The sequence below is a fragment of the Phascolarctos cinereus genome, unplaced genomic scaffold, assembly GCF_003287225.1.
Source record: "Phascolarctos cinereus isolate Bilbo 61053 unplaced genomic scaffold, phaCin_HiC Scaffold_1;HRSCAF=81, whole genome shotgun sequence".
NCBI classification, from domain to species: Eukaryota; Metazoa; Chordata; class Mammalia; order Diprotodontia; family Phascolarctidae; genus Phascolarctos; species Phascolarctos cinereus.
In genome coordinates, this window is record NW_027555514.1 from 37,897,694 (window position 1) to 37,911,710 (window position 14,017).

Below are 14,017 nucleotides of genomic sequence, written 5' to 3' on the forward strand. Positions count from 1 at the left end.
AACCTCCTGTTACAAAGGGGTATAGTCAAAACAAATTTCTGCATTGGCCATGTCCAAAGCAATGTATCTCATTCTATATTTTGAGTCTTTCACCTCTCTATGAGGAAGTAGACAGCCATTTCATTGGCCTTTTAGATCATGGTTAGTCATTAATTACACTGATCTTAGTTACTAATTTATTCAGTCTTGTTTGGCTTTGCTTTTGTTACTGTCTAAATTGTTTTCCTGGTTTTACTCATTTCACTCTGCATCCATTTATATAAGTCTTCCCAGATTTCTCTGAAACCAGCCTTCTTAGTATTTCTTACAGTACAGTAGTACTCCATCACATTTACATACCGTAACTTGTTTATCCATTTCGCCTCTATGGGCATCTGTTCAGATTCACATTCCTTGCCACTTCAAAAAACTCTAAATATTTTTGTGCATCCTAATTTGAAGATTGTTTTTGTTAGGGCTGAACCCTTTCATAATATGCCCTTCCTCCAAATTCTCCTCCCTTCTCTCTTTACCGTATTTCCCTGTTTATTGAAATGTAGTTCTGTACCCGACCGTCTGTGCTTGTGCGTGTGTGTATGTATGCGTGTTTTTCCCTCCTTTGAATAGTTCATATGAGAGGGAGGTTGAAGTGTCAGCTGCTTCATATCCCTTCTCCCTGTATTTGTACACTTTTTCTTGCACAACCTGATTATGTGAGATAATTTTCCCTGGCCTTCCTTTACCTTTGCCCCCCTCCCAATATATTGTTCTTCTCATAAGCTCATCAAGATAGCAGTCTCTCCTGTATATATGACCCAGAACTGGGCAGTGGGCAACAGAACTGCCAGTTGGCCCCAGACCTCTTCACAGTGTCCTGTCATGAACCTGATCATGCCCTGGTCTCATTGTGTAGTCTCTCCTTGGCCACTGTCGTGTTCTGTGTCATGCTCCTGACCAGACTCCACCCCCCAGTATCCACATACTTCTCTGTCTCCCTCTGCTGACCTAGGCTGGACAAGCAACTCGCTGTGACATTTTCTGGGTTCCTCTATCAGGATTTGGTCTGTTGTATTTTCTATAGATCTCTTTGGAGGAGGCTTGTTTCTTGCAGTCGTAGTTGTTGTTTGTTTGTTGGTGTAGGGGGATGGGATGGGAGGGAATGAGCTCACTCTGTGGCTTCCTGCTACTCTGTCATCTTGGCTCCAGCTGGAGTCTGGTTCTACAGTTTTCAGGGCATCTGTAACTGTCTGTGTGACCTTGAGCGTCTCTCTTCACAAACCTAGTCCTCAATTCATCTATAAAATGGAAGGTTCAACTAAATGTTCTTAAGGTATTTTATGACTTTGTTTATGTCTCCTTACTCATAATGTAAGTAACTGTGTAGGGGAAAGGGGAATGAAAATAGACTGTTGATTTTTAAAAAGAAAACAAACCTTAAAACAACCTTACTTATTTCCTCTTCCATTCAGATTTTATTTCTTTCTGCAAGTATTCTTTCTCCTTTCAGTCATCCAGTGAACATTTAGTAAATGCCTGCTATGTGCTAGTTACTGGGATACAAGTATAAAGAATGAAATAATTCCTTCTTGCAAATGAGATTACATTCTGATTAGGGAGATAACAGGTACGCATAACTATGTAGTGTAAATATAAGTTGAATAAATACAAATGTATAAATTAGTTAAGTACAAGGTAGCTCAGGAGGAGCTAACAGTTGGTGATTTCAGAAGGACTTCCTGAAAATGATGCTTTCTAGTGGTATTTTTTGAAGAGAGCAGTTTGATTTGAGTGAAGAGGTCAGATGCCAGAGGGCAAAGGGTTGGAGACTAAGAGAGCGAAGAAAAAGTGAAAGCAGCAAATAGCAACCATGTTTCCAAGGAGCTTAGCTGAGAAGGCAGGAAAGATAGAAAATGGTAGTTTCTGAAGGTCTTCTGGTTTTGTTTTGTTTTTTTAAAGATGGATAAGGATTTGAGAGAGAGGAAAAGAAATGGTTTGGGATGCAGTCTGCTGGAAAAAATGGGAGAGGGTGGGATCAAGAGGAGATGGAGAATAGTTGGCCTTGGCAAGAAGAAGAGCACTTTAGTGTCTGAGACTGGAGTTTGATTTCAAGAGATTTTGAGATCAAGAGAGGAAGGGTAAAGACAGCTCATACAATAGCTTCGGTTTCTTCAGTACAGTGAGAGGCAAAAAGTCCCCAACTGAATGTGAAAGGAAGTGGGAGTTGGGGAGGTGGTTTATCAGTGGTTTGATTAGGAAAAAGAAAGTTTAGAATAACTTCTGTGGAAAGTAAGAGGGAATTAATTAGGGAACAAAAATCAATTATTATACATTTATTGTGTGCCTGCTATGTGCCTAATAGAGAGATAGCTATGTGACTCATTAGATAAAGTGTTGGGCCTGGAGTCAGGAAGACCTGAATTCAAATCTAGCTTCAGATACATATTAGCTGTGTGACATTGGGCAAGTCACTTAACCTTGATTTGCCTTACTCCGCTGAAGAAGGAAATGGCAAACTGCTCCAATATCTTTGCCAAGAAAACCCTGTGGACAGTATTGTCCATGGGGTCACGAAGAGTTGGATGCTACTAAACAAGAAAATATGCCAGATACAGTACTAAGCTCGGGGGCTACAGAGAGAGGCAAAAGACAGTCCTTGCCCTCAAGGAGCTCACAATCTAGTGAGAGAAACAATAATAAACAAATATGTATAAACAAGCCATATACAGGATAAATAGGAAACAGTTAATGGAGGGAGTAGTTGGGAAAAACTTTCTATACATTATGAAATTTTAGTTGGGACTTAAATGGAGCGAGTAAAACTAGGAGGCAGAAATAAGGAGGGAGTACATTCCAGGCATGGGAGATGGCCAGAGAAAATGCCTTGGAGCTGAGCAATGGAAAGTCTTGTTTGTGGAGAAGCCAGGAGGCCAGGGTCACCAAATTGAAGATCCAGTACATGGTAGGGAAGACTGGAAAGGACTAGCTTGCTGTAATAAGGGCCCAGGTGAGGTTGGATAAAATGAATTTGTAATATACCTCTCAGCATGGGTATGAGTTTTCCTCCAGCTACACTCAGCAGCAGAGGAGGCAGGTGGTGGCAGTAATCCAGCGCTAACGTTGGCAAGAGCTGAATGGGGATAGGACAAGGGCACAAGAGATATGAAAGTTGAGGACACTATAGAGGTGAAACAGGTAACTCTGGGTTTGAAATTAAAAGAGGGAGGAAAGTGAAGTCAGAGTGCAGGAGTAATGGCCTGAGGATTTTGGGGGGAGGGGGAGAACGGTAGGTACTTATTGCTTGTTTACATATTAATAAGCCCCAAGCTCTGAAAAGAGTGGTTTTTAAGTTGGCCATTCCTAGTTGGGAATGGAAACAAGTGTCTCTTCATTAGATTCTCCCAAAGAATTATGGTGCTGTTATCATGTTTACATTTTTGTGCTTCCTAATCATTTAATAGTAGTTTTTATTTTAAAAAGCTGATTTACAGGTTCTTTCTAAAACTGCAATTGAGAGCCACTGAAGTATATATCGAGTGCTCTTTGTCCAGCTGTCTTGGCAGTGGTTTGCACATTAATTGGAAAGCTTTATGCAGCTTGTGATAGCATGCTCAAAGAGGCCTCCCTCTTGACCACAGCTTCTGCTGTACAGCCAGCCACTGCTGTATTCCCATGTGAAGGAAGGACATGAGGCAAAAGCAGAGCAGTTGACAAATGTTTGTGTTTCCTTATACTTTTATCTTATTCTTCTTGAGATTTAGCTTCAGATGGGACCCATCTATAGGGCATTGCTCCTTTTTCGTAGTTCAATATTATTACAATAGTACCAGTACTTAGAAACCCTTTTGGCTCATATGTAACTCTTTTGGGTGGTTATTTTCCCCTGCTTCCTTGTGGCATTCCTTGGCCACAAGTTTTTTTTTTCCTCGACTGTTATCAAATTAGTTTTCTACACCACTCTTCAGAGAAATTATTCCACACTTTCCTCAAACTTTTCTCTAGACCACCAGTATATACTTACTATATATTGATAAGCTGTGTGATATTCTGTTTGTTATTTTAAGCCATTTGCAATCTAGGTTAAGCCTATCATTCTAGTGTGATTACACATTACAGTGGAGCGTGTATATAAGCTTTTCAGCCCATGACCTTAACTTCAGTGAAAAAACTGAGGCCATTTGTTATCACCTCCCCCATCTCTGCAATTTTACATTTCAGTTCGCCCTGGCATCTCTCCTCAGCCTGTCCTTCTATGCCCCCTGTCTTGGAGCATTGTGAAATAATAGAGAGCCATTGGAGTTAATTGAATGGGGAGGTAGGGTAATATGGTTTGACCTGAGTTTTAGGAAGATCAGTTTGACAGCTGAGTGGAGGCTGGATTGGAGTAGGGAAGAGGCTTCTGGCAGGCAGACCAACTATCAGGCCTTTGCAGTACTCCAAGTATGAGCATTTCTGCTCCTGGGAGGTGGTAGCATTGGAAGACCAAAAGGGGTAGAAATGACAAGACTTGACAAGTGTTTGGGTATGGGTGAGATAAGAGCGTGGAGGGGGTCAGAGTCAAAGATAACCCCTAGCTTGTGAGCCTGAGTGGCTGGGAAGACAGTCGTGCTCTTTACAGAAATAGGGAAATCAGGAAGAGGAGAGGGTTTGGGGGAAATGTTCTGAGTTCAGTTTTGAAGATGTTGGATTTAAGATGTCTGCAGGACTTCCAGTTTGAGCCATCCAAAAATCAGTTGAAGATACAAGTAGAGATGTAAAGAGAGAGGTTTGGGCTGGACAGATAACTTCTGTTCATCAACACAGACATGATAAATAAGTCCATGGGACCTGTGAGATCATCAGGTGATATAGAAAAAAGGGACCAGGACAGAGTTTTAGGGGACCATTCATGGCTAGCAAGCAAGAGCCTTGAATGGAGACTAAGAAGGAGTGGTTCAGCTGCCAGGAGGAAAACCAGAAGAGGAGAGAGTTTTGAGACATCAGGTTTTCCAAATAAAAAAGTAAAAAATCCCCAAGAATGGACCCCCATTGATCAGGTTTATATTCCCCCATTCTTGGATGAGAACATCTGGACTCTCTCATCTCTTCCCTTCTAATACATACAGCTTATATGGTTCTGCTTTACTACACTGGTGCTATACAGAAGTTGAATTTCTTCCATAGGATTTCAGGAAATGCCTTCTCCTTTATAGCATGAGAAAAACATAAAGCCAACTTTGAAAACAGTCTTATTGTTGCTCTATGGAGAGGGTTCTGTATACCAATGTAAATAACTCATAAGTTTTTTATCAAGGAAAACCTTCTTGTTAATTTTCCAAAATCTCTTTTCCAGTAAGTATTTAATCTACTCTATGGATCAAGCATCTACCTTATGGTGGGGATAAAGGGGGTGAGGCATAGGCCCAGGGATGGTTTATTTTGAAAGGGAAACTGGGTTCATTCTGGTAGTTTAGAGAGCCAGAGACAACTTGAGATTTACATTTTTAGCACTAATTATTTTAACAAGCTGTCCAGTGTTTCATTGTTTTTCAGAACATCTCTTGATTTTTCCTATTCCCCATCAAACTTTTAAAAATACTTGTCATTGCTTGGACTTTTGAAATTTTCTGTTTACCTGATTAAGATTAGAGTATATTTTGTATAATGTCTCTATGTGTTGACTCTGGTATTTGGGCTATCTCTCAGGTTAAGGATATGTTAGAATATAGAGATTTTGTTCCCAAAAGTAAATAGTTAAGAGATCGAGCAACCAATACAGCAGCTTACTGAAGTTTTTAATCAGTGCATCCAACACAGCCATTTTCCTTGTTGAGACAGTTTTCATTATAGGAAAAGTGCTATTTGTTTTACATTCATTAAGGTCCTACTATGTTCCAGGCACTGTGTTAAGTGCATAGTGTCTTTGTATACCCAGCACAAGATGTATAATAAATGTTTGATAATTTGAATTGAACTAGGTGGTGCTGGGCCTAAAGTCAGGAAGACCTGAGTTCAGATCCATCCTCACTCAGATGCTTAGTGGCTGTTGGAGCCTGGAGAAGGAAATGGCAAACCACTCCAGTATCTTTGCCAAGAAAAGCCCAAATAGGGTCACAACTGAAATGACCAAACAACTATTTAACTTGAATTGAAATGCCATAAACCCTCTGTTAACCAAGTTAACCTGAATGCTGCATTCCCCATCTATAAACAACAACTGGGGCATTAGTTTTATATGGTGTATTAACAAATTTCAAATATAATGGTTCAGTTAGAAGAATTTTTAATATGAAATGTTAGGATTCATCTAAAACATAGTAATATAAAGAATGTATTTCCTTTGTGCTTTCAAATAATGTGAAGTCAGTCTTATTTGATGTGGATTTTTAACAATTTTTCTTTCAGGCCTATCATGGTCACCATCAAGCATTAGAAGTGTTGGTACAATCTTTGTTAGATCTTGATGTGCGGAATAACAATGGAAGAACACCCTTAGACCTTGCAGCCTTTAAAGGCCACGTGGAATGTGTGGACGTGCTCATTAATCAGGGAGCTTCAATCTTAGTCAAGGATTATGTGGTAAAGAGGACACCTATCCATGCTGCAGGTACAACACCCGCACCGCTTCCCTAAGTAGCTCTCAGCATCATCTTTATCTTAAGAGTTCTTGCATTACTGTGCTTTAATATCTTACCCGAGGATAGTTCTTATCTTTGTTCAGAATCAGAGAATCTGGATTCAATACCAGAGCTAATGCTTACCTAACTGTGAGGTGCTGAACACATCACTTACCTTGCTGGTCTTCGGTATCTTCATCCGCAGAATCAGAGGTCGCATTATATAGCCTCTCAGTTCCCTTCTAGCTCCAGAGCTATGATCCTGTGATAAGTTATAAAGCCATGCAGTGCATTTATGACATTGATTTATCTGATGTAAATGTTGCTTCAAGAGTTTTAGTCTTTCAGATCTTTTAGCAGCATCAAGATAGCAGTTGTTTTTAACAGATTTGCTAAGTCAGTCTTGATTTCAAGAAAATACATTAAGCTTTTAATGAAATTTTGTAAATTTCTTTGTCAGTCTGCCTGCTCTGATTTCAGGTTTGAAAATTGTGGTCACCATAAGTCTATGATCAACATGTTATATTTATTGCTCACCTAAACATTTAAATATAAGTAGTAGTATCTGGTCTATCCTTCAGTGCAAGGGTTGGCTCTTTCACTGATGATACATCTGAAAAACTGAAGGATTTCATCAGCAACACTTGCACTGTTATATCAGTTGGCTAGACAGACACTTGACTGTGAGATCTTAGATTTCAGCCATTGTGAAGCTGTTCCTCCCAGCGTAGCCACACTCTCTTGGATATGTGGTGAAGATAGAATGAGCCATATCAATATTTGTGTGCATGTCTCATTTTCTCTATTAGATAGCAGGCCCTTCAAAAACATATGTTTTGTATAAGTTGAAGTTGAACAATTTGAAGATAAGGGCTACAAAAATAATATGAAAACATCCTTAAACCCAGCAGTGTGAAATACTCCTCACTGATTTCTAGGGAGTGAGAGCAGCTGACAGACTCTGGATCCTGAGCAAAAGTTTGGGGCAAAGTAAAGCAGCAGCAAAGAGGTCTTAGCTGATAGTTAGTGGAGGAATGATTCCATTGGACATACTGCAGAGTCCTTTGGAGCATCCACCTTACTAACAGCCACACAGCTAATGTCATCACCTTTAAGACAATGGAGGGTAATTCATATATATGTACACACACACATACCACAATGGTACCTAGACAGTAAAAGAGAAAACACATTGACCTGGGATACCTTTCCAGGCCACACTTAACTCTGTAAAGTAAGGGAGTGACATCCCAAGTACCTTCCAGTTCTGGGAAGGTAAGCAGCTAAATGGCACAGTGGACAGAGCATTGGGCCTGGAGTCAGGAATACCTGAGTTCAGATCCAGACTCAGATGCTTGCTATCTGTGTGACCTTGGGCAAGTCATTTAATCTGTGCCTGCCTCACTCAGTTTGCTTACCTGTAAAATGGGGATAATAATAGCACCTACCTCCTGGGATTACTGTGAGTAGCAAATGGAATATTTGTACAGTACTTTGCAAACCTTAAAGTGGGCTATTATTTGTATTTCTGTGTTTTGTATTCTGTATTTGTATACATGGGGGTTAAGACCTAAAGTTGGTAGATGATTGGCCTTCCCTTTATTTATTTATTTATTTGTTTTTGCTCTGGGTGTTGTTTAGTTGTTCTATAAAGATAGATCCATAGAATCATAGAATTCTAGATCTAGAAGTAGAAATGGGTAACTATTATTATCATTATCATTACTTTAAAAGGACCTCCCTAAATAATTAATAAAGCTTTTTGTTAAGTACCTGCAAATAGCTTATTTCTTCAGTTATTCAAGGAATGATGTGATTTGTGTCTTATTAAATTCCAGATAACTTGCTGTAAGATTAAAATTTTAACCCTATCATTATTATTTATGATTATTTCCACTATTAACCTTATATTTTACTTTGCAGCAACAAATGGTCATTCAGAGTGTTTACGGTTATTGATAGGGAATGCAGAGCCACAAAATGCAGTGGACATTCAAGATGGAAATGGACAGTAAGTTTTAACAAGTATTGTTTCATTTTTTTCTTTCTTGAGTATGAATTCCCATGTATTTTATGTTTTTGGACATATATACTTCAAACTGCATAAGTGAATATGTTGAAATTGTAGTGCTCTTAAGATGCAGATATATAAAATAGTCTCTAATATCTACATTTAGAAAAATTAAAAGGTACTATTATGATTCATTATTATTCATGCAGTAGAAGATGGGATGCTAAGTAGTATCATTAAATCTTTTGTGCATCGTACTGTCTTTCTCATGTTACTCAGGACTCCCCTGATGCTGTCTGTTCTGAATGGACACACAGACTGTGTTTATTCACTACTGAATAAAGGAGCAAATGTAGATGCCAAAGATAAGTGGGGAAGAACAGCATTACATAGAGGGGTAAGAAAAAATGTTTTTCTTTGTAACATAGAAGTAGATTGAATTTTGTTGCCTTTCATTTTCTTCATTAAATTTTACCATCAAGTAACCCTGAATAATTCACCCGTGTATTGGAAAGAGTTATCAGGTCATGGTGTACAGTTTTATCAAGCTGCATTAATTAATTTTTGATAGAAAATGCCCAGTAACTGAACACATAGAGCTTAAAGTCATCTGGCCCAGTGCCTTTATTTTATAGATGAAGAAACTAAGGTCCACAGGGATGATTTATGATGATGCCACAGTGATAATTAGTCCATTTTTCTCCCACCATCTCATTCCTTTACCTGTATCTTTCTTTTTCCCTTCTGAATTCTTTCACTTTTTGAAATTTCATTGATTTCACACATTGGTTTCCCATTTTTTAATAATATGCCAGATTAATTAGGTGCATATCTTAATAAAAATATCTGAATTAAAGATGAGATTTAATCTAATTCTGATTTTATAACAAACATTTGGAACAATAGTGATAATACTTAGAAAATGTTTCATCGTAGGATGGCTTAGGGATGATAATGTGGCTCTTTGTGATTTGGGGCCATTTATATTCTAACTCTTGTATAGTTATGCCAATATGCAAATTACTTCTCTTCTAGGCAGTTACAGGCCATGAGGAATGTGTAGATGCATTGCTTCAACATGGTGCCAAGTGTTTACTGCGGGACAGTAGGGGTCGGACACCCATACACTTGTCAGCAGCCTGTGGTCACATTGGTGTTCTTGGAGCACTGTTACAGGCAGCAGCATCTGCAGATGCCATTCCTGCCATAGCAGACAATCATGGCTATACATCGCTTCATTGGGCCTGCTACAATGGTAAAGTATTCTTTTATAATGTGAGAACAGGTTTCATTCAATCTTCATATGACTGGGCAGCCCACAGACATTTATTACACAGAGCCAACAAATTCAGTTTGACGTTGTTGCTCCTATAGTGTCTCTGCCTTTGTGCTGGCCCATGTCCCATGCCTGAAAGGCTCTCCCTCCTCACTTCAGTCTCTCAGAATCCCTGGTTTCATTCATTGCTCAGAAGTGTCACCTCTTGTGGAAGCCCTTTCCTGGTCTCCTCAACTGCTGCCATCTTCTCTTCCAGCGTTACAGTGGCTGATTTATGTGTGTCTCTGATAAACTACTTGCATACGTGCCATGTCTCTCCTAGAATATAAACTCCTCAAGGACAGGGACTATTTTGGTTGAGCACCATGTCTGGCATCTAGCAGATACTTCATGCTTTTGATAAGTTAAGCACCTACCTCTGTTGCTGTGTTGATTACTAGAGTTTAAAAGAAGAGACAAAACAGTCTGCCCTCAAGAAACTTACATTCTACCAGGGTGATCTGGCCTACATAGAGATAAATAATTTATTGTGTGAAAAATGCTGTGGAAAAAAGCCATTTTAAGAACATAATGTTGAGTATAATAGATTAGTCACTTTTATAGGGTATTGCAAAATTATTTTTTTTTCAGTGTATCTTATATAGTACATTTGAATATTTTGGGTGTGTTCTTATCCTACTACAAATAGACTTCTATCAAAGAACAAAAACTGTAAAGCAAGAAAAACTTTAAAGAAAGGTTCTCACAATAAGCACATTTTACATTAACTCTGCGATATTGTTAAAAGATTATTTTTAGCTATTAAGGGAACTTCACATAGTTATTCTTTTACATTATACTCACATTAGCTCATTCTGAAAAAATAATGCTTTTTTTTAAGAAAAGAGGGTTTTAACAAAAGGTAGTTTTTGAAATGAGTGTTAATAAAATTAAGTTAAAAAGAATGAAAAATGTCCAGATTTGTTTTATAAAAGATTGTCAGAAGATTTGTAAAGGCTTGAATTGGTCTATGGCTTTGATCATCCTTTTTGGAAAATACTGTAATATATCATGCATAGTGTATGTATTACTGTGTTGAGATTTATCTTCATGACTTAAAGCAGGAAAACAAGATTTTTGTTTTGTGTTACTATATACTTATTGACATTGGTGTCAGGCAGCTGTGAGATGATGGAATTTATACCAAGTTGCATTATTTCACATTATTCCTTTGTTTTTATTGATAGTCATTAAATTTGTAATACTTATTTTAGAAAAGAATCTTCTTGAAATTTGGAAATTTTTCTCACATTCATTCAACTAAAGATTTCTAGAAAATTTACAGCTTAGCTTTGCTGTTCTTAAACTCTTTTCCTACCTACCCCATCTCTCTATATTCAAAACTTATTACCCAAAAAAATCTCTTTGAAAGCTTTTTAACTACTTTGAAAATTCTTGAGATTTTCTGTTTCTGTGGCCCAGATTACAATCCCATGTTCCTTGGCCTTATCTCTTTGTTTCAGCTTCCTAAACTATACAAGCAAGAATGATAAAATTTCTTCTTCTGTCTTAATGCAGATATTTGTGGAGTATTTATAGACTTTTTAGTTTTGTGTAATCGCAAAAAAAGAAGAAAATGTATTAGCCAATCTATAAGTGCTTTGAATTCCTCAGGATCACTACATAAATCCAATTTATTACTATTCCTTTCAGTCTCTTCACTTCCTAACTTCAGAGTTCAAGACCATAGCCATACTTAACAGCTTTGGCAGCTGACCCAAGTCATTGCCTAGCTAAGGCGAGCAGCATAGCATGTGCTCAAATCAGCTTTGTAATTATGAAAAATGAAATATGGAAATCATACAAGGAAATAAGATATTCAGTTGTTGGATCAACAAATTACTATAGTGCCTTAGGATTAGAATCTTAGGCTTATGAAGAACCTTTGTACTGCACCTTGTGATTTCATCAAGCCCCAGAATGCTGTGGAACCTCCTAAATGAACTCCATCATCCTTAAGGGTTGGGCTAACTATCCGGAGAAGAACCAAGGGGTCATCTGGCTCTATCCATGAGATTTGGAGTTGTGTGTTCTTTCTACCCCACCAGAGAATCTTCAGCAGAGTTCCTCCACATATAGCATAGGAGGGATGTTGGTATGGGGATTAAAGGATTGCAGCCCTTCAGTGAAGGGAAAGTGTGTGTCTTCTTGTATCTTCCAAACTCCCCATTTTGGGTCAAAGCTCTGGTCACCCCAGTTCTGGCTCTGTATGCTACTTATCAGGTTTTTTCATTGTTAAAATTTGACTATCAAATTAATTTTGATTTCTAGGAACTGTTTAGCCTATAAATAAAATTTAATGAAAAGAGATGATGTGTTCACTCATCATCTGTAGAGAGTTCATCCTCTTTTTGGACTCAGTGCTGAGCATCCTCCACAATTGGTGACAACCACTTTCTGAAAGCCTATATATCTTCCTGTTTTATGCCTTCCTTGAGGTCACCAGTCGGTTATAGAAAAAGTTTTCTGTTTATTACATCTTTCAAAGATATCTTCTATGACTCTGGCATATGCATGGAAGGTAACTTTGTTGGCTTTCAAGCTATGTTTTGCCCTACCAAATGAAATATTATTTATAGTCAACAAGCAGTAAGCACAGTAGGATCTTATAGTCTCTACATCTTTCAATCAGCTGTGTGGCTATAAAGATGTGGTCTATTAAATTTCATTTGTTAATAAAAGCTTGTCTATTTCTTCCTTCACCCAACTTTGTTTTGTTTTGTTAATTGAAGTCCCAGTTCAGTGATCTGTTCTTTTTTTCTCTTTTGATAAAAATGTTTAGAAATGTAAATAATTTTCCTAAGCACTACTTTGGCTGATCACAAATATTTTGGAATATTGTCTTATCATTGTTATTGTCTTTTGAGATTACCTGATTCAGTTGGTTAATGACCAATTAATTTTTAATCCTGTATTTACTGGGTTTTTATTGAGTAAAATTTTATTGCTCTGTGGTCACTTTTTTCTCCATTTATGTGGTTCCTGTGCCCCAATATATGACCAGTTTTTATAAAGCTGCCATGTACAGCTGAGAAATATGTATACTCTTCTGTTTCCATTCAGTAATTGCCAGAGATCTATCATATTAACCTATTCTAAAATTTTATTCAAGTCCCTAACTCCTTCCTTGTTTGGATGGGTTTTTTTTTTTTGAGAGTAAGAGAAACATGTGAATTACTAGATTTTCTAGGTGTGAAAGGGATACGTTGAGGTCTACAACTATTATGGTTTTACTGTCTTATTTCTCTCTAAAACTCTTAGCTTTTGCAGAGAAGAGGGTAGTGAGAGAGAAGGGTGCTGAGAACCAGTGCTTAATCATTCTGTTGCCACTCCCATCTGTCTACTCTTCCCCTCATCCAGATTCCAATCATAGTTTATTATCCTTTCTTTTCCTTTACTAGTAACTTGCTTTTCTTCTCTTTAAAAAAAATCAAATTAGTGAGTATTTTACCAATTTATTAATTCAGTGGATGTTTTATTTCAGTTTTGTTCATCTTTACTTTGATTTTCATAATTTCTATTTTGATATTTAAGGGAAAAAAACAACATTGGTTTTCTAGGGGTTTGGTTTTTTTAGGTGTATGTCCAATTCTTTATCTGTTCATTCTTTCTTTTGGTAATGAAGGCAATTGATTTACATCAGTTAAATTTTCTTAGGAAATGATGATAGTTTTTGTCAACCTCTATTCTCTTGTCTTTTTCCTTTTTTAGTGTCAACAACTTGTTTAAATAAAAATCAGATTGAGGTTGCTTCAGTAGCTTGCATATCACTTGCCTCATTTCTTTCCTTCTAGTTGGGTATTGATTTTGTTCTTTGCTCTATTAAGTCAATAATCTGACTCTCCACAAACAGTTAATTTGCAAATAATTTGTAAACCAGTAACCAGTAATTTTTTCTCTATTAAAATGTATCCAGTACCATTTTTTTCATTAGATTATTTGGTGTACTCTATTTCCACTACTTCTTGATTCTTTTTTCAATGAAAGTATTCATCATATATAAGCATGCTGCTTATGTGTAGTCTACAAGCCTTTTGGACCCTCTTGTTCCTAATTTATGAATATCTTTGGCTGTTCTCCCTTTTGTCCACCTTTTCACTGAATTCATCAAATATTAAA

At 37.4% G+C, this 14,017-nt stretch overlaps 1 protein-coding gene across 3 annotated transcripts in view; it reads left to right on the plus strand.

Annotated features, from left to right (window-relative positions):
- ANKRD28 (ankyrin repeat domain 28) overlaps positions 1-14,017 on the plus strand; it is a 204,466-nt gene that overhangs the window by 173,079 nt on the left and 17,370 nt on the right. For all 3 annotated transcript variants that reach the window (XM_078151469.1, XM_020987233.2, XM_020987235.2), the window contains 4 exons: positions 6,361-6,562; positions 8,496-8,583; positions 8,863-8,980; positions 9,619-9,838. In XM_078151469.1, coding sequence (XP_078007595.1) covers positions 6,361-6,562; positions 8,496-8,583; positions 8,863-8,980; positions 9,619-9,838 — 628 coding nt within the window. The remainder of the gene's footprint in view (positions 1-6,360; positions 6,563-8,495; positions 8,584-8,862; positions 8,981-9,618; positions 9,839-14,017) is intronic.